General features: G+C 37.3%; 1 protein-coding gene across 1 annotated transcript in view; it reads left to right on the top strand.

Annotated features, from left to right (window-relative positions):
- PHLPP1 (PH domain and leucine rich repeat protein phosphatase 1) overlaps window positions 1-26,356 on the top strand; it is a 198,348-nt gene that overhangs the window by 142,694 nt on the left and 29,298 nt on the right. The window contains exons 5-11 of the mRNA XM_073213186.1: window positions 1,543-1,689; window positions 2,293-2,523; window positions 8,425-8,627; window positions 10,582-10,642; window positions 13,040-13,135; window positions 16,449-16,604; window positions 26,099-26,299. Of these exons, the coding sequence (XP_073069287.1) occupies window positions 1,543-1,689; window positions 2,293-2,523; window positions 8,425-8,627; window positions 10,582-10,642; window positions 13,040-13,135; window positions 16,449-16,604; window positions 26,099-26,299 (1,095 nt within the window). The remainder of the gene's footprint in view (window positions 1-1,542; window positions 1,690-2,292; window positions 2,524-8,424; window positions 8,628-10,581; window positions 10,643-13,039; window positions 13,136-16,448; window positions 16,605-26,098; window positions 26,300-26,356) is intronic.

Raw genomic sequence — 26,356 nt, forward strand, 5'->3', positions numbered from 1 at the left:
TGGACTAGAAGTAATAGACCCTGCAATTCTAGCTTGTGTATATAGATCATAGACAGTCAGAGTAGAGAATAAGCATTCTCTGTTTTAAGAAGGCCTGATGAATCCCATTGTGAAATGTAAAAGAAGTCAAAAAATGATTATTAATGTTTAGCAGTAATTCTCAAGTAGTTTTGTTTTTTAACACTGTTAGGTTAATACTCTGCCATCCAAGAAAACAAATATAAAAAAATCAAGGTCATACTTTCAACCTGTCATATAGGCACACAGTCAGCTTTCTGTTTAGAATAAACTTTTACATGGTTATTTAGAATAAAAGTCAACATTTTTATTATGTAATTCGTCGAATAGGTCACATGACAGTTTCTTTAAAATGCAGATTGGATTGAATTGGGTTTATTTTTAAGGTGTGTGTTCTAGGCATAGTGCATACTGCCTGGTATTCAGGCTTGGGCAGCATTTAAAATAATCAGCATAATATGCTAATTATTTAGCTTAAATAATTAGCAATAATTAACCTGATTCTCATCTAAGTAGAGGGCAGCAAAGGCCCAAATGTAAGGGGTGCACAGCAAAGTGAAACGTCTTTAATTACTCTAATTGCTTTGACAATTGAGAAAATGCAAGAGTCATTAACAAAAATAGAGCAGGAGGAAGTGCTGGGCTAGGATAAAGGCGGTCAATACAGTTTTGGGCTGGATGTGCTGTAGTGTAGCTTCGGGAGAGGACATGGCCTAGAGTGACGGGTTAGAGAGAGTTGTTCACAGAGCAGGAAAAAGGTTTCCGAAGAAGGCAACGTAGAGCGAGGAGAAACTGCCAGAACAAATCCAGGAGGGACGCTTGACTCTGAGCTGGGGGCAGGAGATGAGGAAGGAAAGAGAAGGAGACACCGGAGAAGAGGTTTGGAGAGAGCAAGGGAGGGCAGGGTGGGGACAACATCTCCGCGACCTGAGAAGAGCTTTTCGCGGAGGGGTGTGTGGTTGGCAGTGCCAAGTGCTAGGTTGATTGAGGAGCGATGGGTAATTGGTTCTTCCATACGGAGCTATAAAACTTGGTTACCTCAGAGAGAGCCTGGCTTTGATGAATTATTGAGTTTTTAAGATTTCAGGTTTGGATTTGAGAGAAGTAAAGCAGGAGAGTGTTGGACTTGTCTGGATAACACAGAAATTCAGAAGAGCTAGTTCTGCCACTGCTTTTCCTGCGGCTCTGTTACCATTTACACATGTATTAGGCTGGCTGAGGTTCTCTTAGGCCTGTTCTCTGCCATACACTAAGAAATTCACTCCAGCAGAACCCTCCTCCCCAAATATTCAGCCTTACAGTGACACATTTGTGTGTTTTTAAATATGTTTATATTTTAGGTAAAACACTGGCTTTAGAGTCCGAAGATGTGCACTCCAGCTCTGTTGCTCACCTTACCACTAAGATTTCTGTTTCCTCCTCTGTTGAATTAGAGTTGGGCCAAATTATCTCTAAGACTATGCTAAAACTATGTCAAGTTTTGCATCTGTGACATTTTTCTTTTCTTTTGTTTTATTGTAATAGGTTCACCAAGTTGAAGAGTCTTAACCTTTCCAATAATCATTTAGGGGACTTCCCATTAGCAGTCTGCAATATTCCAACTCTGACGGAGCTCAATGTGTCCTGCAATGCCCTTCGAGCAATCCCAGCAGCCGTTGGAGTTATGCACAAGTGCGTACGGTAAACCCCACTGCCCAGTACTCCTCAGAAATCTCTGCAAGGCTACATTGTAGCCTCAGCACATGAGATTAGTTAGCTTGTTATGTTGGTTAAGTAAGTCTTGCCCCATATCAAGAGATCAGGCTCTTGTATCAGGTTCATTTGTAAGTTCTTAAACAATGAAAAAATATCCTTGTTCACAGCTGAAGAGCCCTGTTGATGAGTGTGTCTAACCATTCGAGGAGTGGTTACTTTCTCATTTTCTGAGTTATGTTGAATTCTAAGACTTAGAAGTTTATTTCTAAAAATAACAATGTAAGATGGGTATTTGTGCTGAATCACACTGCAATTAGCTCATGTTGTTCCCATTTAGGCCTATGTAAGTTGGGAAAATTGGTCATAATTTTCATTTTCAATAAAAATTAAGATGCTTATCTCTGATCTTTTCTCTCTGGTTTATTATTGCCTCGGGCTGTGCCCTTATGCATTTCACAAAGGATAGTACATTTTCTTTTTCTAGTAATATGATCTATATCTATGGAACTTGTGTGTTGATGATAATAAAGATGTAAAATTTCCACATTCTCTTTATAATTCTTCTGTTTTTTATAATAGCTTACAGACATTTTTGTTGGATGGAAACTTTCTCCAGGGCCTTCCTGCTGAGTTGGAGAATATGCATCAGCTTAGTTATCTTGGTCTTTCTTTCAATGAATTCACTGACATTCCAGAGGTATTGGAGAAATTGACTGCTATGGATAAACTTTGTATGTCTGGAAACTGTATGGAGACTCTTAGGCTACAGGCTTTAAGAAAAATGCCTCACATTAAGCATGTGGATCTAAGGTAACCAGTTTTAAGACATATATCCCATTTGAATGGTTGGCTTATATTTTGGGGGGAGGGTATAGTCTTTTTGGTGGCATTCTCTTGCCAAGACAGACAGGCTGGTTAGTTGCAATTAGGACCCATTTTTCTATTTCTGCCCAGAGGAAAGACTAATGATTAATTAACTGTAGGGTTTGCTCATACCTGAAAATTGTTTTAAGAAATTTCTCTTTGATGAATGACCATATGACATAAAGTTCTGCCTGGTTTTTTAAGTTTGAACCCAGTTGAATTTGTAGGAATACCTAGGGCTATTGAGTTAAGAGCTGTTTATGAATGAAACCATATCATTGAAAGCAAAGTGGATTTTTTATTTTTCTCTTAGTCCTCCTTTTCTGTGACTTAAAGCAGTTGACATCATTAAATATTTCTCCTTTCTTAAATTTTTGTTCCTTCCTTGGCTTCCCGAACTTAATATAATGTATACATTAAATTAAATTAATTTATTTAACTTATTTTAACTTTCTGTCTCTTAATCCAAATGGCTCTGCCCTTAGTTTACTGTTCTTTACAGAAATATAAAATGCATAATCTCTCATTAGCCCCAAGTTTGACTAGAACCTCTGCTCTCACCCCTTGCAAAAGCAAGGAACCTCCACTTTGAATCCTGATCACACTAAACTCCAACTGAAAACCACTAGCACCATCCTTGCTACATCAAATATGCTCAGAAATCATCCCTTAGTTTGTAAGATTCAGTTAGTCTCTAATGCACAAAGAACTAGGACACAAGAAGAAAGCTATTAAATTTCCCCTTTTTTCAAAAAAAGTAAGAGCCTGTCATGGGATTAAGTACCTGTAAAGCAACCTGTCAGACTTAGGCCTTAATACTAACTTGACCAATTTGATGTTTCTCAACCAAACTAACTCTCCCACTAGCCAGGGGCTAATGACCACATAGAAGCCATGTTAAATCTTGGGAAAGATACTATTTAATGTCTTTGTGCAGTTGTGTTCTCATCTCTAAATTATGGTTAATAACAGAACCTAATTGATAAGGTTTTGGAGAGAATTGAGTTACGTTCTCTACCAGCAAATGTTACATACGATTATTATCTGATTGCAGACTCTGGGGGCTTGCTCAGCTGTCATTTTTGGCATCTTTACAACATCCCCTCTTTCCTTACTCTACTACCCACTTTCCTCTCTGTTTGTAACCCCAGGTCTTCAAACAGTCTCATCAGTTTAGAGAAGCATCATTTTTTGCTCCTCTCTCTTTTCCATTCATATTATCTGGACTGGGAAACCCGATCATTCTGGTCCTTTCCCTTTCCTCGGACTAAAGGAATCAAGCCTGTCACACCTGGGGAAGTGTTAGCAATTTGCAGACTTAGAATTCTTAATTTGGGAAATACAAATGGTAAAAATTTATCTGACTTTGAGAACTTCCAAGAATGTGACAGGAGAGAATACTGGACACTTTGTCTTGTTGACTTCTGATATAAATTGTTAACATGATTTCCTTCTGTGTCACTTGGATTAAAAAAAACCATATCCAAGAATTTAAGCTCTTTTAATTGAGCCACCCTGCTTGGTACAACAATAGTTTTATTGACTTCGGGTAATAAGCATGGGAGGATTTCTGAGTTACCTGAGACATAGAAGAAAATATCATTTTTAAAAAATCTGAATGAATTCATAAATAAGATCTAGAAATAACTGTTCTTATTTATAAATTCTTCAGATTTCTAGGGCTGATTGGGTCTTTTTAAATGCAGTCAGAAGATATTTAAATACTAGAATTGGCTTTGGACACTCTAAAGGCTGAATGATTGTGAGTAGATAGTTTCTCCTCTTCAGGCCACTGAGCTGAGGAAGGGAAAATCTGGCCAGATTTGCTTATAATTCTCCCTTAAAATTTTAAATTGAAGCTAATGGAATGGTTTAAGGGACATTTCACTTAGTTTCTGTAAGCAAAGAGCTAATTTTATTGATTTTTTTATTCCTTCAGATGGAAATGTTGCATCAGATTAAAAATGATCGTTTTTCTTTTAATCTTACTCTTTCTTGATATTCTTTGAGTCTGATATTATTTCTTCTGTGTCATCATTAGTAATTCCTCCTCCTCCTCTGGGCCCAAAAGGAGAGTGTCGCCCACATTTCTCTTCATCATCACTTCTCTTTCTCCTTGGCAGTTGCTTATACTCTGAGGGCCCCCTCATTCATTCACCTTTCGTCTCCATGTTAATTATGTCCTAATCTTTCTCTAACCCTTATTTCTTTTCTTGGGACTAATTCCAGTTCATCTGACAGCTGGGGTTTCCCCAGTCAATGCACTTAACCAAATACATGTGAAACAGAGTTCAGTTTCCTTCTTGATTCAACCAGTTCTTTGCCCTGGATTCTTACTTTTGCTGATAGCAACACCACTTCATTGGTGTTAGGCAGAAACAAAATTTTTGACTCTGTGTCTAGTGTCTAGTCTACCACCAGCGCCTATTAGTTCTGCTTTCACACTTGTTTCTCTCTTTGTCCCTTCATTTTCCTTCTCACTGCTACTGTGGTGTCCTGGCTGAGCCCTGCTTCCATTGCACAGCCTCTAAAGCAAGCACTGTCTTGCTTAGACCCCTCAATTTCTTGTGCATGGCATTCAAGCTCTCATATCTGGTTTCACCCACCAACCTGTGAGTCCCTCGAGGATGAGGCTCTAGTTCAGAGCTGCTCAGAGTCTGGTCCTCTAACCTGGGCGGGTAAGCCAACTCTGCGCTACTTTTTCACTTTGAGATATGTAAATTGAGACTTCATATTTTAGAAAATGGAGTGGTTTGCCATTATTACCACAATATCTAAGTAGACCCATTTAAATGGACTCATCTTATTGTACAGGGAATAGACCAGTATAGGTGTTAGCCAACTCCCATGATGAACCGCCTGCAGTGTGAGCTGCGTATTGATTGTACACGTCAGTCTATGATGGATTAGAAGTTCAGAAAATAGATACTTCACTGTAGGTAATTCAAAGCACTCTGATTTATTCATGAGCCCCCAGCATTAGCACTCAATCAGGACATTACTTGGTAACTATACGTTAACTAACCCACCTTGTAGCCACATTCCCACTCACATCACACGCCCAGCAATCTGCAGGACTCCTGCACTCGTGCGTGAAATTCTTCCATGCAGATGATATTCTGCTCTAACTCATGGATTCGTGGGCTGCTGTCTGCTCCCACTGACGTCCATCCTTGGGATTCTGATGAGATGCTTCCTCTTCCGTTGCATCTTTTTTGGCCATTCTCTGTATTTTATACATCATTTATAGCACTTATCACATACTTATAGTATTTATACTTCATGTTTTAAAGCATATGTGATTTTCTCCACTAAATTATTAAGTCTGTTGACAAACACATCATTTTATTCATCTCTGATTGACATGAAGCCATAGGTCATCATCATCACCACCATAGACTTTCATTGTTTGCAAAGTCCTGGCACATGTAGTCATTTGACTTTCTCAGCTGCCTCTATTAGATTACAGATTAGAATTAGACTTAACGGAGAGGTTAGGTGACTTGCTCAAGGTCATATGTGCCAAGTGTTGAGCAGCCATCTGGAGCTAGAACATCACACACGCTCTGTCATACTGCCTGCCTACACTTAATAATGTTCAGTGAATATTTGTGACATAAATAAAGTGACTGTATTAACTGAGGGAATTTGGGGAAGGAAATTTTAACCATGTTTTGCCTCTTTAAAAGTTCATCCTGTGTTTTGTTGCCCTTGTCTAGCTTGGATCAATACTTAGTCTAGAGGCACACACCTGTTCATCTACATTTCCCCTCTTACAACACTAAACTATGTTTTCTACCTTTATCTTGCATCTACCTACCACTTCAGCATTTTATTAAAAATAATAATAATTATTATAATAAGGGAGAAATGTGGAATTCACATATAAATCAAGTATAAAAATCAAACGAATATTCGTATTTGACCTGATTGTTTATAGTTCATAATGCGTGATCAAAACCGAAAGTTTCTGTGATGACTGCCCTTGTACTGTTCACCACGTAAGAACTTATTCACTATGTAAGAATTTGTTCACCATGTAAGAACTTGTTCGTTATGCTTCAGAAGATTGGAGACTGTTGAGAATTAGGCTTGGGGTGGATTAATGATTGTGCATTGAGTCCCCTATACAGAATTTTATTGTTGTTAACAACCATTTGATCAATAAATATGAGAGATGCCCTCCCTCTCAAAAAAAATAAAATAAAATAAAAATAAATTTAAAAAAATAAAAAATAAAAAGAAATGTTCATCCTAAATAGTTGTATTTTTGTGTCAACTAAAAATTTTTGATACCTGCATCCTGATGGGACTTGGCAATATAAAGCGAACAATAGGAACAACATCCCTCTCGTTACAGATTTTCTTTTGTCTTCTCATTAAACCAGTTCTTTAATAATTTTAGTGTTAATACAGTTAAATCATAGTGGGATGAAGATGGTAATACCACAGTATGAAGGTTACTTACAGTGTAAATTAGGAAGACCAGGGGACATTTTTTTCAATTCCTGTAGTCTGTTGTATCCAAACTGAGATTTGTTTTTTCTTTTTATTCTGTGCCTATATTCTAGTAATCTAGTGAGCATTTAGAAATAGACAAAATGCTGGGTTGAGGCCAGTTTTTTAATCTTACAATCTGGAATAAAAGAGAAGAGGAAGAGAAAGAAAATCCTCTTGGGGACATTTGAAGAGGCCGTATGCTGTGCTTGCAGGTTGACAAATCCTAGCTCTTTGCTCTCTGTCACTCATCCTTGTGTTTCAATGACTTTATGATACTGCTATTAATAATAAAGTTACCATCACTTTGTTTTATTTTTTCAAAGGGCAGAAATTCACTACTGAGTACCTTTGGCTTTTTTCTCAGGTCCAGTCTTCATATTAATGCCCTTCTAACCACGTGCATGATCCCAGCACTTTGTTGGCTTTGTGATGAGAAGTACAGGGTTCTTGTGTTTTGGTAAAGGAGTTGGGCATAGCCTAGGAAACAAGGAATTGGAATTTCCATATATTTCTCTCCTTTTGAAGCTCTGCTTGTCTTTGTTACGTCAATTCCTGGGCCCCTTTACTACTTACTTCTTGTTGGTGGCTCATCCGTGGAAGCTTCAGTCTGTTAGCTTAACTAGTTCTCGTGGTTGAGGTTCTGCTGGCTTTCCCTCTGTCTTGCTCTATCCTAGACTTAATCCCTGTCATTGTCCTGTGTTTCACAATCTCTCGGTGAATCTAGATGCCACATTGTGTATTTTCTGTACTTGGCTCTTTCAAACAGTAATTCAATGATAGAGATAGTTTCGGTAGTCAGTCTTTGCTCCTGAGCCAGTGAAAAATCCATATATTTGCCTTCTTACCTCTGGTGCATAGGTGGCTCCGTTCATTTCCCCCCTGCCCCAACATTTGCCCTTTAATTCTGTCCCATGGGAACTGTTCATGTACCTGCTCACTAATTATTTTTCCTTAAATATTTAGTGAAGTAGTAATGTGCTTAATGATTTGTTCTGTGTGTGTTCTTTCAGTCAAATTCTTTGAAAATAAATGTTTAAGTGTTTCTTTTTTTCCTTCTTGAAATGAATTAAGGTAAAATCAATATGCATATTTCTCTTCCAGCCTTAGCAGTCCAAATTGTGATTCAGACTATATTGTCAAGGTTAAGACCTTTGTGGGGTTGTAGATAAAAATAGCCAGAGAATCTGGCCAGTTAAGGAAGGCCTAGATGGTGAGATTAGAGAAATCACGGAGAACTATCACATAGTCACACTTGAATCCCTTCTCGTTACCTCGGCATATTAGGGTGTGGCCATCTATTTATAGTATTGTGGTTAATTGTAGTCTTTTTGTCCTTTCCCCCTCAAGACTGAACATAATCAGGAAGCTAATAGCAGATGAAGTGGACTTTCTCCAGCATGTTACTCAGCTTGATCTGCGTGACAATAAACTTGCTGATCTAGATGCTATGATTTTCAACAACATTGAAATTTTACACTGTGAAAGGAATCAACTGGTGACATTAAACATCTGTGGCTATTTTCTAAAAGCACTATATGCCTCTTCTAATGGTATGTAACATAGACGAACTTAGAGTTTCTCTTTGGTTCCAAGGATTTACTTGGCACCGTCATCTCTACCTTGCTCTGAAGTTACTTTCCTCATTTAATAAAATCAGTGTAAAATTTTGCTAAGATATACTACACTGATGGACAGTGACTGCATTGGGGTATGGTGGGGACTCGATAATATGGGTGAATGTAGTAACCACATTGTTTTTCATGTGAAACCTTCCTAAGAGTGAATATCAATGATACCTTAATAAAAAAAAAAGTTTAAAAAATGAGATAAAAATCGCAAATGAAGAATGTTGGCATGGTATTGAAAGGAATCAAAAAGGAAGGTTTTATGGTTCCTGACTTGTATTTCTCATATTGTGATATTTACATAAGTTGCTCACACTTTTCATTTGGCTCCTCTGCTGAAAGGGGAACAAACTAATTCCTGGGCTACCTTGTTGAGGCAGTAAATCTAAAACTATAATACAATTTTGGGAAGTGAAAATGAAAGGAAGGTCCCTTTTGGACTCCATTCAGGATCTCAGATTTCAGTGTTCCACTGTCAAAGGAACTAATCTTAAGAGAAACCTGAATTATATACCCACAGAGACACCACAAAGCAAGTCTTATTCATTTGATGAGATCCCTTCCTCAAAATTTGAAAATCATGACAGTTCTAAAAAAAGAAAAGGTTATACGGGCATATGTTTGCTAAAGTGAAGATTTAAATTTCCTGCAATCATACACTGAATAACAATTATTTACTCTACAAGTTGAACAAATTTTCCTCCATCATTTCTTTTATGTATAGCATAGTGCATATGTTAAGGCTAAGGGAATTTTTCTTAAAAATGAGTTCACCATCATTTCTCTAGAAACAAGCCAAACCTCAGATAGCTACAGGTCACTCAAGAGTTACAGGATTTAGAGTGTGTGTCAAAGAGAAAAGAATCTGAACGTGGTTTGTTTGGCAGATGGGAGAAGACAGGGAATTCTGACCTCATAGGTGCCTGCTGGAGAGTTGTAAGGAGTAATTGTGGGATGTGTGGCTTGGAGTCAGATGGTAAAGCTTCAAAGCAAATGCATTAAGCTATAGAGAATCAGTGGAGATTCTTACATGGCGGAGATGTGATGGATGTGATGTGTAAGACCTGTTAGTATCAAAGTCGTGCGCAGAGAGCATTTGTGGGAGAAGAGTGGAGGAATCCTCTGCAACACTAGTCCAGGTTAGTGTAATGGTCTTCATGTGAGCTGGTGGGAACTTGCAGTCAGGACCATAGATGTTGATTTGAGACTCATCTGCTCAGAGGTGGTACCTGAATCTATGGCAATTGGGAAAGAAAAGAGCACTAGTTCCAAGAGGGGACTTAAACCCTCATAGTTAGCTGGTGCCAGAGTGGGCAACCAGGTAGCTGGTGAGTGTTTAGAAAAGCGGAAGGACGTCTTGAAACTACTTTGTCCGAGAAACAAAACCCGTAGGTGGATGGTGGTGTTGCATTTCCTAGTTTGAGGAAGGGTTTTCAGATTTGAGTAGAGGAAGTCACTTATGACCCTCAGGAGTGCCGTTTCTGTAGAATGAAAAAGACAAAAGCCAGGATTTGTTTGGTTTTATGGAAAGAACACTGAATGTAAAAAAGCTGTATTCCTATAATTAATCTTCTAGATAAAATTTAGCATGCAAAAAAAAAAAATTAGCATGCATAACAAGATGAGAGCCACAGTAAGTGGTAGGGAAAGAGGTAAGAAAATAGAATGAGTAATTTATTTTGATCTCTAAATAAGATCTTGTGATTAAATTAGAAGTTCTCTGTACTTTACTGTAGTTTCCAAGTTGAATAAATGGATGTATTGTACCTCCTAACCTAAACAATGGAGAATAAAGCCCATTAATGATATTCTACATAGAACAAGAGTCTCTGTGTCACTTGAATGATAATGTTTTTGTATTTTTTTTCCTGCCTCCTAGAACTTGTTCAACTTGATGTTTACCCAGTTCCAAATTATCTGTCCTACATGGACGTTTCAAGGTAAGAACCCAAGTCCTAGAGAACTCTAGAGTGTGCTTGACAGTTACTTAGATGATTCTGTCTGAGCTTATACATAAAAACTTCTTATATATTTTGAAGGCAAATAATACAAATTAAATTTAATAGTTTCTACTTATTCTCTGAAAATGTATATAATTATCTGCCAGTTAAAGTAACTACATTTGTGTGCTGTAGCTCAAATCAGAAGAATCAGAGTTGTGTCAGTGTGGGCACCAGTTTGACCACATAAAGATTCATGAGTTGAGGATTATATATGGTTGAAAGATCCAGTAGTTCTTTAATTATACTAACCATATCTTCATAGCTTTCCCTGAAATGATGTTAATTTCATTTTTTTAAATGTGCTCTAACTCTGATTTTTCCCCTTCTCTGTTATTTTGCACATACATCACCTTACTAAGAACCCTTAGAAAGTAGCAATAGCCTATCAAAGTAGTATTTCTGTACAGCCTACTCACTTTTCTCAGCTCTTCTGCAGAAAGGCCGACCTTCTTGCCTTTTATAGAAATTCCCTACTGCAGTATGTCAGATGTGCTCCAGTTCCCACAAATATTACAGACTTTTTCCTGAAGGCACAGGCATGTATTTATACAAATTATGCTTTAATAATCTTAATACACTAAAACTGAAACTTACTTTTAACATAATTTCAGAAAAAATAATCGAAAATTTTCTGAACAACCACAGTTCAGGGGACTGTGTGGCTTTCCTCAACATGACACTTGTGAGCTCGTTTCAGTGTATAAAATTCGATACATTGACTAATGTAATTTGTCAGGTGCACAATTTGCATTTCATCATGAAAACACAAAAATCTAGCTATTTTGATAATTTCTCAGTCAAGATGATATGATACTGGAGTGGAGTTTGGATACATGGGTGTGTAAAATAGCCTTAGTTCATATAGTTGGCCATCGAGTGAATGTTTTCATTTGATTTATAGGATGTAATTGGCAAAGGTTTCCATGAAACCCCTAAGTGAGACTGAATTGGAAACTCTTGTGTTGTGCATGTCCCTGAACTCTGCCACTTAAATGCTGTTTGTCTTTCTTTTGTCACTCCCATGTCCAGAACTGCACTGTAACTTGCTCTGCTTTATCTACCTCTCAAACCATAAGACTTAGTCCTAGAAAACCTCTGATCCTCTGATTTCCCTCCCATAGTTCTGAGAAGCTCACCTTGTCCTTTTGTATTTATGTTGCCTTTGTAACTGAGCTGTCATTCATCAGTGTTAGTAGGTCCTTAGAGGTCCTCAGCGTTCAGAGTTCCAGGTGACTGTATCACTTAGAGGAGTGTGTTACTCTGTCTTGAGGTGGCATGTAATGAGTGGGCCTTCCTGTCTTACTGAGGGGTTTTAGAGGTTAACCACTGTAAAATAAAATAATGTGTCAGTCTTTCAAAGCCAGAACTGTGTGTGACTACAGACATTAAACAGAAAATAATGCCTTCTTCTCTGTAGTTTAATAGAAAAGTTGATATAGCTGCTGAATTTAAAGAACATGATTTTTAAATCACACATAATGCCACCACCCTAACATCACAACTATTTTTACTTTTGCTCTAATACTGTCTTTGTCCTAAGTTTCTCACAAAACTGTTTATCTGTTTTTAAACAATTGTAGTCATAATATACATAACATTTTTGATTTCCTTGGCCTGGTCATTTTACATATTCAAAAAAAAAAAAAACGATGAAGGGCTAGCCCTCTATGACTGGGGAGACATTCAAATATAGTAGATTTGTCTAAGAGTTGGTCAGTTGACTTAATAATTAAACTCACCATTAGTTTAGTTCACTTGTTTCTGGTAATCATAATTGCCATCTGGTGCTTAAGTAAAAATTTTCAGATCATTTATTCAGAGTCTTAAGAGTCAGTATACCTTTTCTCTGCTATTTCTTCCCATTAACCTATGGCTGTGTTTTCATACCTACTGGAATTAAGAAGTATTTTAATGTTAAGGGTAAAAATGTATATTGGAAAATAAACCTCTTTTATGCCATTTGCCTTACTTGACTTAACTGGACGTAGTGTATATTTTTTGTTTGTTTTTTTCCAATATAAGACATCTTCTCCCTGAACTTGCCTGAGTTTATATATGTTGTAGGAGAGCAATTCTGGGAACCAGCCTTTTTTTTTTTAAGACTTTAGAGATGATACAGATGATGTAACTATGTCCTTTCCACTTTTCTTTCTTCCTTATTCCTTATCATATTTGCTTCTAGATTAAATTGAATACATATATCCTTTTGATTTATACTCACTGTGCTTTGGTATTTCATTTGAACTATATTTAGTCTATGTATTATTTTGTGTTTTGAACCATATTTTAGGCCAAATGACAACCAAAGAAAAAATTGTATATTCTTATATTTAGGAACTGCTTAGAAAATTTGCCTGAGTGGGTATGTGAAAGCCGAAAGCTAGAAGTTTTGGATATTGGCCACAATCAAATATGTGAACTTCCTGCCCGGTGAGTAGGACAGATCAAGTGAGAAAATCTCAGATTAGATAAGCAGCTTTAAAAATTGCTTATTCAAGTCTTTAGCTTGTTATTATGAACCCCTAAAAGAGTTTGTTTTAGAGCCTCACTTAATATCTTTTACCTCATCTGGTAAATTTTCTTCATGTTGTGAGGAGTGGAGTGATGCTTTGACTGTCAAACCAGAATTTTCAAAGCCATGCAGAGGGTGGTGCTTGTGGAGAATGTTTAAATAAGCCAAAAGAAATGTTTGAAGACTTAGCAAACAATATGATTGGTTTACCTCTGTTATCCTAATTCTTTCAGAATCTTCCATTTCTGTTTATTTAACATGTCTAACCTTACCCACAAATAATTTTTGGCTTTCCTCAAGCATAACTTTGAGGGAAAAAAAGATTATTAGGTCATTAAACATAGAAAGAGCAAATTAGATTTCTGTTTTTGTTGGTGTGTAATTTAGAGTCAAAGTCCAAGAACTTTTCTTTCCTTCTCTTGTCTCTCAATATGTGTTGTTGTTTTTATTTCTTAATTTTCACTTTAATGGCAAGATTTGTAAAACAGCCATGTGATTACATCTAGTGCCCACAGATGCAAATATCTTTGAGTTGACTAATTGTTGTACAAAATACTACTGGAATGTTAGTGACCAGTCACGCAATTAGTAACCAAAAGGTAGCCTATTCCGGTGCTGTCCTATTGAACTCTCCATGATAATTAAAATATTTTATGTCCATGCTGTCCAGTAGCCACATGTGACTGTTCAGCACTTGAAATGTGGGCTACTCCTAATTGAGAAGTGCTGAAGTGTAAAATACACACTGGATGCAAAATATCTCAATAATATTGTACATTAATTACATGTTAAAATAATATCTTGTATATATTGGGTCAAATAAAACATAAAAATTAATTTGTTTCTTTCTGCTTTTTTTAATGTGGCTATCAGAAATTAAATTGCGTATGTGGCTTGTATTATATTTCCATTGGATAACACTGTCTTAGAATATAGATCTCATAAAAGAAATCTTAATTACATTTTTAATCCCTGGAATACTCAGTTATAATTTAATTTTGTCCCTTAGCCATACATTATACCTGTAAATCCAATCTGTTTGAAAATGCTTTCTGCTTTAGAGTTTTATGTTAATTGAGCATTTAGTTGATCCTGTGCAGCTAATCACCATTATCAAGAGGACTTTGGTGATGTGCCTGTGGACAGAAGTGTGTGTGCATGAGACAGAGAGAAAGAGAGACCCTTTTAGAAGACAACAAAAAATCAAAACAGGCAACTACTAATGGGGAAAAAATAATTGTTGAAAAAAATCTTTCACTGTTATCTTTCCTTCTGTTTTCTCTCTTCTCTTCCCCACTCTCACTTCCCCCAATCCAACAGATGGCACATTGGCGTCTAAGGCTTCTGTTTCACTGTAGGCTACAACAAAGATATTATATACATAAACCAACAATTAAATAAATACTTGATAACTGAGATTTTATCCAGTTTCTCCAAAGTTAATTAATCTTCGATTTGCTTTGCCTTAGTACAGGCTTTTTTGGAATCCAAACAAATGCTCATTCAAAGCAAATCCCAGATGCTGCTGTCAAGAAATTTAAACAGTGTTTGTGTGTGTGTGTGTGTTTAACACATGGGACAAGAACAGTATGTATTGTGTTCTCATTTATCAAGTTGTTCAGTTGCAGACTTTCTATCAGCCCTACCACTGATCTGATACTTAGGCAAGACAGTCATTCATTAGAAGTTGATTTAATATTCAAGCTTTGTTTACCAAAGTAATGGTGTGAAAGGTTTGCCAGAACGAATGAACATTTAGAAGGAAATGTATTAAAAGGAAGAGAAGTTATTTTAATGCTCAGACAGTAAGTATCCAAAAGAATTGAACTATATCCAGTCATTATCATTTAATACTGTTATCATATCTACTTTTTTTATTTGGAAAAATCAAGATTAAGGTTTTTTTCATGTCTTTCAGTTACCCATTTATTTAAGGGTAAAATGTGTGTGTGTGAGTATATAATAAATAACCCCATTCTGCCCTCTAACAATCCTAAGTTATACCCCAAGCCCAGCAAGGCAGTCAAATGGGTGAACCAAATCCTGAATTATTGGGTTGAAGTGACCATTATAGAGATTGCCTCCTGTGATAACTGTGCTTGAATGACAGTCCTGGATAATCTGTCTTGTCCCATTGATATCTAAATCTTCAAAGTCAGGCTTGTCAGATATCTTTCCTGGTGGCCCATGGTATCACAGCATTGAAATAAGTAGGTGGCATCTTTGTGAACAGAGAGTATAGTTTTGATCTTTATAGTGAATGAAGTTATGCCATAATGTAGAGTGATTTTCACAACTTTGGAGTCAGTGAGGGAGTTCAGAATGGTGGAAACCAAGAGGTGGATGAGGAAGCCTCATTCTTTGACAGCAGTGCAAATGAATTCTCAGTCCAAAGTAATCCTGATGCACATTATAACCTCATTTTCCAAGCCCCCAGATTTCTGTGTTTTAACTTAACCAGGACCTGTTTTATTCTCTACAACTGATGAAGTCTGAATTGGTCATAAAGTGAGTTTACACTAGATTTACAAGCATTGGTTGCACTTGTCATAACCCTCAAAAACACAGCAAGGCCTCCAAAGAGCCCTTTAAGTCTAAAAAAAATAGAAGAGTGGAGTAACATTCTATTCTCTTTAGGAGGGAGTCTACTTTAGAATTAAACCAAAAAGAAAAATAAACAGACTTAGAGAAGTGAGCAAAGAGAAATAATGATTGTAAAATGAAACTGAGGAAAAATGTCACATTTCATCTGTTGGTGTTTGTAAAAGTTTAGTTGGATAGAAGAATCTTTATTTAGTGTTGATCTTACAGGTAAAAATTACTTGACTGTATTTGTTCAGAATCTGTTGTGGGTAAAACACCTGGTGTTCCAGGCTAACACAAGACACAAGCCCTATGTAATATAACCCTCGAAAGTTTACCTAGTAAAATTAGACAGTTCTCTTCAGTATCTTCTTCTGTGAAACTTTTTTCTCTTTACTGAGTAGAGTTTCATTGTTAAATTAGTGTAGTTTTTTCCTACTCTCTTGTACTTTTGTATAAAGTACGGAAAGTATTGGAACATAAAGAGCTCCAAGTTTGAGCTTATGTTAAAGTGAATTTGCAGTTGCTCTGAATGACTATGCTTTTTGGAGAGATAATTAAAGTATGCTTCTACTCCTCTTCATTTTTTATTCTTTATCCCAAATTAGCTGTAAGTAACTCTCCTTCTGTCTCGTCCCTTTCACGCAGCTTATTTTGCAATAGCAGTCTCCGGAAACTCCTGGCAGGACACAACCTGCTCACAAGGCTGCCTGAGAGGCTGGAGAAAACCTCCGTGGAGGTCTTGGATGTGCAGCACAACCAGCTCCTGGAGCTGCCGCCAACCCTGCTGATGAGGGCCGACAGGTAAAACGGCTTGTTTGTTTCGGTTATTCACCTGCATTGTCCTTGCCTTACGTGATTGGATACCGTTTGTGTGGACTTTTGGATTATCTGTCTGCCCAAGACTTAGGAAGAAAATGGTTTTGTCAGCCACTTCTCTGTTCGATAGGGGGTGGAGGTGGGGGATATCCTATAGATTTATCTTTAATTTTGATGCTTTCTGGGGAGAAATGGGTTGAGTTGCTCATAAGCGTGTGTTGTGGGAGCGTAGGTATGAAACACAGATGAGAAATTTGTTACCTGGTCAAAATTTGGGTAGGATGCTCCAGTCTTAGATTAATTATCATGATTCTCTGTTTTTGCATTCTCTGTATTTGTGAGAATTTGCTTAGTTATCTTCTTTTTGTTTTTAACTAGTTATTCCTATGTTTACAACAGTTTTCCCCTGGCATTAAAATAATTTTCCTTTGTACAAACAAGTTTTTCTAAGTAACTTGTTTCATAAAGTAGTTAAAGAAATTGTTACTCTTTGAAGGGAAGGGTTGCCAGTTCAGAACTTTCTTCAAAGAAAGCTTTAAGTAACTGTGTTGACTTACTTTGGAACATCCTGTTTGCTATAGACCCCTTGTGCATTATACTAAACTGCTTATAGCCTAATGGCATGAATCATTTTGACCTCTTCTAATGTTTATTTTTAGTGAGTGACCATAGAGATGATACAAAAGATTTAGAGTGTACCTCATGATGAAGACCAAAAAGTTGCTTAATTTTGTGCTTCTCTAAGAGAAGGAAATACTGATGGGTCTTTTTGCCTTAAAAAATAAATTTGAGATACACTTCAGCATGTGATTTTTTTCTGTGGGTGAGATAGCTGTCTGAGAACTCTGGCCCTACACGGAACGAGATGCCTGACCGTGTGTCCCACACCACCTGTGCTTCCTCCTGTCATAATACTGTCACACACTGCATCACAATTTCTTGTTTGCTTGTCTATCCCCACTATTAGATTATGAATTCTGTGTCTCTAACAAATGTCTCTTAATGTGTCTGGAATAGAGGAAGATGCTCAACAAATACTTGTTTAATGAAAGAAGGAACATTTAAGGAATTTTAAATACTACCTGAATTCTTGGGCTTACATTTTCTTTCCTCTCCTTTTCCTGTTTTTTAAAAATGCTTTTTTATTAAGAGGTACATATAATCGAAAAAGGGTTCAACTCTTAAGCATGTTGCTCAGTGAAGTTTTTCACGTATGTAATACCCATGTGGCCGTCACTCAGGTCAGGGTGGAGAACATTTTTAGCATTCCTACCATTTCCTTTTGTTCTGTTTTCCTCATTTTAAAAAACATTTATTCTCTGTATTTATTTTAAGTTACAATGATTTCCTACTGGAATAATTATAGAGAAGTAACCGAATTGTGAGGAACTGGGACTGTTACAGTGTAGCTGACCAGTGCTGTAACATTCCCCTGGCAGGAAGAGCAGCGTTTCAAGATCATTTAAAGAATTGTTCTTGCTTGTGCATTCATATCAAAGTACAGTGTGCAGCCCATGGGTAGCTCCAGACATGGGCTCTCTCTTGTTAAGAGAACTATAGGATGTGATTTCGTCCCCTGTGAAGAATTCTAAGGTATGCTGAAACCCTGTGTTTTCTTTCATAAGGCTAACAAGGCAAAATTTGAGTGCAGTTTTATAATGAGAATCCACTTATTCTCCTGTGGATCTATATTGAATCTACAGAAACAGATGGATTCAGGTTTTAGGAGTCTTTGAGTGAGATAAAACCATTTCTGAATCTGGCCAAGTCCACTAAGTTCAGGAATAGTAGAGTAGATAAATAGTACTTGAACTCTCCAGTAGAAAATAATCATTCTTCATTTCTGAGGATTTAATTTTAAAGACAATTCTATATATTTTTCATCCTTTAGAGGCAGTCACTAGGCAGTCACTTTATGTCCTTGGTACCAGGGCAGATCTCACATGTCCCTGAGGGAGCTCGTAGGTATAGTCGAAGAGGCTGTGTTTTCATGTTCAGCCGGGGTTTTGAGTGGGGCAGCCGTGATTTAGATTGTTCCACAGGTAATTCTGTTGACCTCCAGGGTCAAGAACCACTGCATGAACTATTGACTTTGTGACCTCGTGCAGGTCATCACTCTGAATCTCGATTTTCCGTGTTGTGTAATAGTTCCCAGTGGAATCTGTAAGTTGGGAAAGGAAAGATGTGTAAACTGGAATATTTCTAGTAATGCAACATGGAAAAGTTAGGACACAAATCAGGCCACTAAAAAAGGACATTGCTATCATGAAGGACAGTGTAAGCTGAGCTAAGAGTTAAAACTAAAGGCTTGCAGGCAGAAATTCCCATTGTCTGAATGGATGGACCTATCCAGAGCCAACAGCATGTTGGAAAATAGGGACTGTGATGGGAGGAACAGCTGGCCTCTGTAGGCCTCAGGAGGAGGGCAGCTGTGCTAAACTGTATTTCTGGCACAGGGAAGGTCTGGAGTAAATGGTCCGGGGGAATTAGAAGAAGCAAGCATCCTGCTTTTATTTTGTGAGAGAAAAGCAAATGACCAAAAAAAGGCTGAAGTAAACTGTTTCAAGAAGTCATATTTCAGTGACTTTGTTTTCCAACCAACACAATAGCCATTTCTCCAGCACAGTGGAGCAACTGATATTAGTCATGACTCTTAAGAGGCTTGGTTCTCTCTGGCAAATAGGATTATGAAGGGGGCGGGGTAAGTCAGTTAGTTCTTTTGAATGACATGCTATTTCACTTGTTGGAAGGCAAACACAGAATACTTTATGAATTTTCCTCACCAAACTTTTACTGCTTCTTAAAGGATTAATACTTCTATTTAACCCCTTCTAAAACCTAAATAATGGAGGTTTTATCTACCTCAGTTAAAAAAATTTTTATTATGTTTTTTATTGAGGCATAATTTACATTGAGGAAAATGTAAAGATACTGTGTGTTTGGTGTGATGAGTTTTGAGGGAAGGAATTAACTGACAGGGTGGGAAAGGCTAATCCAAAGACCATGAAGTTTAAAATATTAAAGAGGGTTTTTTAGAAAAGAACCTTTGTGACAAGTTTCTTTGCTGTGGTTCAGTTGAGACTGGTTTGCATTTACATGGCTCAGGATGGCCTTCATCTCACTGGACTAGTAAGTCTAAGTCACATTCCTGGGTGCTTCAGGGGATTGAAAAGCGACTTATGTGGGTAGTACCTATCCAGGAGCTTGCAATCTAATGCAGAGTTTAAAGCAAGTGCACAATAAACCCTAGTCAAAGGAGGGCTTGAGAGGGCAAAAGAGAAGGAAAAATGATACATACGGTTGGTTGTAATTGAGGCAAACGTCTGAGGAACAGTACTCTGCTGTGCCCATACAGAGCTGGGGTTCAGCAGCAGCTTCAGGCAGTCAGGAAACTTTGCTTCAATTCTTTACCATAATACAAATCTTAATAGGAACTTTGTACAAATGTGTGCTTAATTTGTATTTTGCTGTAATTCTTTACTATAGTACAAATATTAAAACTATATAGATACTCCTTGTTTTGTTTTTGGTAATAATTATTGTTATCAGTTCTGTGTTTGGTCACGTAACTGAGTCTTCATAAGTTATAAGTGGTTCATAGTGTGTGCTTTAAGTAGAACTTGTCCTAGGAAGCTTCAAGAGACTGTCAGAAAAACATGCGTTATTGAACACAGAGCAAAAGACTGAACTTTAACTCTTTCTTGGAAGTATTCCTTCAACTCAGAATCTTGCCTGCTAAAACCATTGTCATGTTTTTAATTACATGATACTGTCTGTTAGAATGGTGCATATTAACCTGTCCCACCTGGCATTTGGTAACCAAATAAGAAAGGGGTATGTGTTTTAAATTAGATGACTTTTAGTAGTACCTTTATCTTCTGGAAACTTTAGATCAATTTTATTAAAAATTCTTATGACTTGAGTCAGCAATTTCAGTTTATGGGTTTACTCTCCATATTCATCTTTGAATTTGGCTTATTTCGACTTGCTTTGCACTGGCAGCTCAGAAGCCATAGACATGTGAAATATGATGGACCATATGTTACTGAGAAGTTGAATGTGATTTCATAGCTTATGATTAGGGCAGGATTTGGTTCTGTGGGGTGAACTGGCAGATACTTGAATCTGGATCATACCAGCCTGGATTGCTCATCTTACCTTTTTGTGCTTAGAGTTGGGGATTCGCTGATGGAAAGAGAGTTTCAAATAATCAGTTTTCATCAACAGATGGTAGATATTCCCCATGGTCCACCAGGATGGGTGAGGTACTGCCCTCCTTCTGTTCTTCCTGAGACCTTGGTGGTGGCTGACTCTGTCCATTTCACATCTGCACACGCATTTGATGGCCAGAAAACTACTGGTAATGTCAGTCTAATTAAAAAGCCACAGCAGACCCTTTAAAAAGGAGAGTTGTAGACTGCTGTTGTGGGTGGACCTCAGGGTCTGTTGTTATCCCTGGCTAAGCAGTACAAGGTATTAGAGGGTGGGGGTAGGGGAAGTATATGTGCAAATGAAGAACATGGTAATTATTAAATACCCCCGACTATTAGTCACATTATAGACCATACGTTTTAGTGATTCAGATACAACATGTGTAAATACCAAGGGGACTAAAAAGGAATAGAAAATTGGGAAAGTGTGATCGATTGACCATGACAACTACTGCCTTTTGGCAGAGACAGTTATTTCTGGCATCTTGAAGAGCTAGGTTGCCTACACTATTTTTTTTTTTAATGAAGAGAGTTATTCTGTGAAGTTTGATATTTTGAGAGCCAGAGTGGAATAAAACTGTTTCTCAAAGCATGTCTCAGAATACCCTAGGTTACTTATTAAACATGCAGATTACTGGCCCTTATCTCAGTTCTAGTGACTCAGCTCGGCCAATCATCAGAATACTTATTTATATATATTTTTGAAGGCTTACCCTGACCTACTTAATATCTGGAAATGGAAGTTGAGAATCGTGCACCTTCTAATAGGAGGGCACAACACTGAGAAGGACACAACCTCACTTCTGTGTGATTTTGTCAAAAATGTACCACATCATTCTAATGATAATTAAACATCAAACACACCAAAACTGGGAGACATTCTGCAAAGTAACGGTCTGATACTTTACAAAAGTGTCAAGGTCATTTGAGACAAAGACTGATCAGAGGAGACAAAGGAGGCATGGTAATGAGATGGAGGCAGGATCCTGAATTGGGTCCAGGACCAGAGAGAGGACATCAGTGGGTGATTGATGAAATTAGGATAAGGTTTGCAGGTTAATTTATAATATTGTACCAATGTTAATTAATTACACTTAATTTAAAAATTAATTCTTTTGTGTTCTTGTTTAGCAATTCTTAACTTTAGTTCCAGTATTTTGTAAACTCTTTATCTTTATTGCCAACGCAGGGAGATTTTCAGACCTTCCAAAATAATAGTTCTGTTAGGCTACATTTTTTCTTCACTTGGAATCCCCTCTATTAGGTAGTGTTTCTAGACAATGATCATGGTCCTTTTTTCAAACTGTTAAGTGGGTTTCTACTAGCACTTTAAAAATTAAATAGGATAGAAAATAACAGTGTAAGAGTGCAGTTAAGTATTGTATCATGGTGTACATGATACATACACAGTTGTACATGTGTATGTTGCATGTGTACTGGGTGGTCATGTAATATATATTTTGTACTCTTGGTTACCATCATAAAAAGTTTGAAAGCCATTGCTTTAAGAACTATCAGCCTGGTGAAGACAGATGAAATTATCAGAAGTGTTGCACTGTACACACAAAGGACAAGGAATTCAGAGCGTTTTGTCTGACACTTCTGGAACATTTGGGGGCCAGAAAGCAGGAGATTATCTGAAAGTAGAAGAGTTTTGCTGGGTTTAGAGTCTTCGCCTTTTGCATTTTAACAGAATACAAGTCCCAGTTCTGATCTCCAGAAAGATGACTTAAATGCAGAATGCCTGATATGCCTACAAAGAGGTGACTCTGTCATACTTCCTATCAAATCCTGTTGTTTGTTTCAAGGACAGAATTTGGCTGTAAAATTGAAGGGCATGCTGGGAGAGTACTAAAAAGCAAACAAACAAATATAAAACAAAACAAAACAAAACAATTTAGATGAGCCAGAGTAGATGTACAGAATGTGCCAAGGAAGGAAAAAGCAATTGCTGTGGAAGCAGGAAGTGGGTGTGCCTCACTGCTGTTGTGAGCAACTTTCCAAGTGCTTTAGGGCAGGAGCCATTTATGAGTGTCTTCTCTCTATGAATTTCTCACTTTCCTCTAAGAAAAGCTTTTGATTCCTATGCTATTTATTAGGTTATTTTAAGAATGGAGTTTGAAGTGCTGTGCACATGTGGTCTTTACACTGCGCATCAGGTGCCCTGCTTCGTCTCCAACTTCTTTGAAGAGCCTATGAAAATGTTCTCACAAAAATGTATGATTATTACTGTTTTTCTACATTTGAATTTCGGAGAGATGAGGGAAACAGTGGACTCTTAAGACCAATAGAATCTGGGTTTATTTCTGGCTCTGCCACTAATTGCTGTTTATCAGTTTCCAAGTAGTTTGACTCTTCTCAGCTTCGGTCTCTCGTCTGTCAAATAAGAGGGGGCCCCTCCGGGATGGTGGGAGAACCAAATGAAATAAAAAATAGGAAAGAGCTGCAGTGTCTACAGAGCACTTTACAGGTGAAAGGAAAAGAGGGTTGCAGAGCGAAGAGGGTTCTATGGATGAAGCATTTCTTGGCGCACTGAATGACCTTTTTATGTAGTTGTCATGAAACCTGTAAGAGAGAAGCTTGAGGAGGTGACCATGTTATACTGAATTGAGACCAAACTCAGTGCTTTAGGAATTTAGCTTTTTTGGAGGTTTTAAAAGCAGGGGTGGAGTTATGCACCCTATTTGTTGAGTAAAATTGTTATCTGTACTGGAGAAATTTTTCAAAATTAAAGTAGTTGCTCATTCTCATGGAAGTACAACACCTAGACTCTTAAACCAACTAAATTTGTCTCCTGCTGGAACATTGTAGGGTTGTGGGACAAGTGTCTTATTTTTAAGAGGATGGATATTGAATTTAATTTTCCTAAGACCATTATAAAAAATCTTTTTAGCCCAGTTGTTTGCTCTCTTTTAATGAACCAGATGATTCATTCAGACCTTATTCAGTTCAGATTATTGAAGTTCAGATTTGGAACCAGCCCATGTAGTTTCATTTCCTGTAGGGATAGGGTGCAGGACTTTCCCCCCTCACTTCCCTTAGAGAGTGTATAGCTCTCTCAGTATGGCAAATTTCAACAAGAGGAGAGGACAAGTCTGTTCTGAAATCACTTTCTTCCCTTCATTCAGATGTTGTGAGGGGTTTTAAGTCCCTTTTGCAGCTTTCTCGATGAACATTCACTAGTCAATCTTTTTTTCCTTTCAAAACAACATTCCCTCTTTTTCTGGCCTAAAAATATATAAGCATTCATGAATTAATTTCTCATTTCTTTTCATATGACCCTAACTACATATTTCCTAGAGAATGCTCTTTTAGTGAACCTGTCAGGTAGTTTCCCAGCCAGCCTCAGTCCATGATGTAAGGTAATACATTTTAATTTTTTCAAATTCCACATTGAATAAATTCTTAACAGTGTATTTAAGGCAGGTGATATAAATGGGACCTAAAGAAACACACTCATAAAAATACTTTACAAAACTATGGTGTTGAAACTGGTTTTCTTCCTAGTTCAAAACCATTTCAGAAACTGCATGAATGACCTTTATTTTCTTCTCTGTAGCACACACGACTATAATTTCCCATGACTATTTATGGTCTGTACAAGGCTTTTGTAACTTCCTTTTTTTAAAAAATGTCAACGGAATACGTGTTTCTTTAATGGAAAATGTTCTATTTTGGGGAAGCTGCTTTTCCTTAGATAAGTAGTGGAGTTGGGGTAGAGTATGTGTGTGTGTGTGTGTGTGAGAGAGACAGAGAGAGAGAGAGAGAGAGAGAGAAAGTATGTTGGGATTGTAAGATTGGGGAGTATTAAATTGGTGGATTGAGAGGAGAGTTTGGAATGACAGTCCCAGTGATGACTCCTGAATACAAAGCCTTCTTTTTGTCCAACATTAAAAATAACTGTACCTGGTATTCCATATTCTTTCTTTTTAAGGACTATTTTATTCTTTTTCCTAATATATGGCAAAATAGTACAGAAAGTTTCAAACCCAGGTGGTTTTGAAACGAGAGGAAGGTGGTTCATTAACAGTGTGGTTTCAGGTAGGGAGGCAAGGCAGCATTGACCTGGTGGCAGTGGCAGGTGAGTTCTGCGGGCTGAGTGCTCCAGGCTCCAGTTGCTGCACCTTCACAATGGAGTGCGCACAGTGGAGAGCCATGCACGGTAGGCAGCTTATCTGTCTGACTCGGGAGCCTTGTACAGTACCTGCACTGTCCTTCCCTTTCCTTTTGAATGATTTGAAACCTAACCAAAGGTTTCTGTTTCAGTTCTCCAGCTTTGCGTTTTGCATTTGTCTGTGTTTCACAATAACTGTGGAAGGATTATACATTTTAAGTTTCAGTTATTTTAGGTCTAGAAATGGTCTTCACATTTTAGCTGTTGTTCACTCTCTCATTTAGATAACTGATAGCATATACATCTTGTTTGTTTTAATGTGAATTTTATTGAAGTATAATATAAATACAAATCAAAGTGTAGCCCTTGATGAATTTTTTCACAGTGCACACATATTTGTGTGACTAGTACTAGGTCATGCACCAGAACGTTATATTAGAAAAACTAGAAGCCCTCTCCTCCCTCTCCTAGACACTGCTTTCCTTCCGTGACTTTTGATACCAGTCTTGCCTGATTTTGGACTCTGTAATTATGGAATTAGGCAGTATGTCCTCTGGAATATGGCTTCTTTCACTTGATACTCTATTTGTGAGATTCATCCTATTGATACATAAAGCTATAGTTCTTCATCTTCACTGCTATATAGTATTCCATTGTTTTAATACAGAGCAAATTATCTCCTGCAGTTGTGAATATATGTCAGTAAAATGTGGTTTAGACTTCATACTGAAAAGGACTTAGTAACCATGTGATTAGTTGTACTCTGATCTAATGCCTAATTGTTTTATTACTATAAGAGCTCTTTTATTTAAAAATAGGCAACTGTTTTTCTCTTCCTTAAGACAGAATATTAACTTTATCATATCATTTTCCATTCTACTCCTTACCTGCAACAAAATTAATCACTTCTCATCTTTGTGCTTCCATGAAAATTTATTTCCTTTTGTACTTAACACATGTAGATAGCTGTTGTGTTCATCATAGGTAGTGGGGTTACATCATATACATATACCTCCTAAAGCCAGGGCCTGTCTTTAAATTCATGTTTCTAGATCAAGTTTCTAATATGCCAGCTATCAATCTGAAAATTTCTAAGTGTGTTGGAATTCTAGTCTGGCTTATCAGCAGGATTTTGTTGCATTTTGTCATTGTAGCCTGAGATTCCTGAATGCATCTGCAAACAAACTGGAAACCCTTCCTCCAGCCACACTTTCTGAAGAGACAAACAGCATCTTACAGGAACTATATTTGACAAAGAACAACCTCACAGATAAATGTGTGCCCTTGCTAACAGGCCACCCCCATCTGAAGATCCTTCATATGGCCTATAACAGACTTCAGAGTTTTCCAGCAAGGTAAAAGATCACAGAGCGATAGTCTTCATTGCATTTCTGAAGTAGATTCATAGATGG

The sequence above is a fragment of the Manis javanica genome, chromosome 9 (genome assembly GCF_040802235.1).
Source record: "Manis javanica isolate MJ-LG chromosome 9, MJ_LKY, whole genome shotgun sequence".
Taxonomy (NCBI): Eukaryota; Metazoa; Chordata; class Mammalia; order Pholidota; family Manidae; genus Manis; species Manis javanica.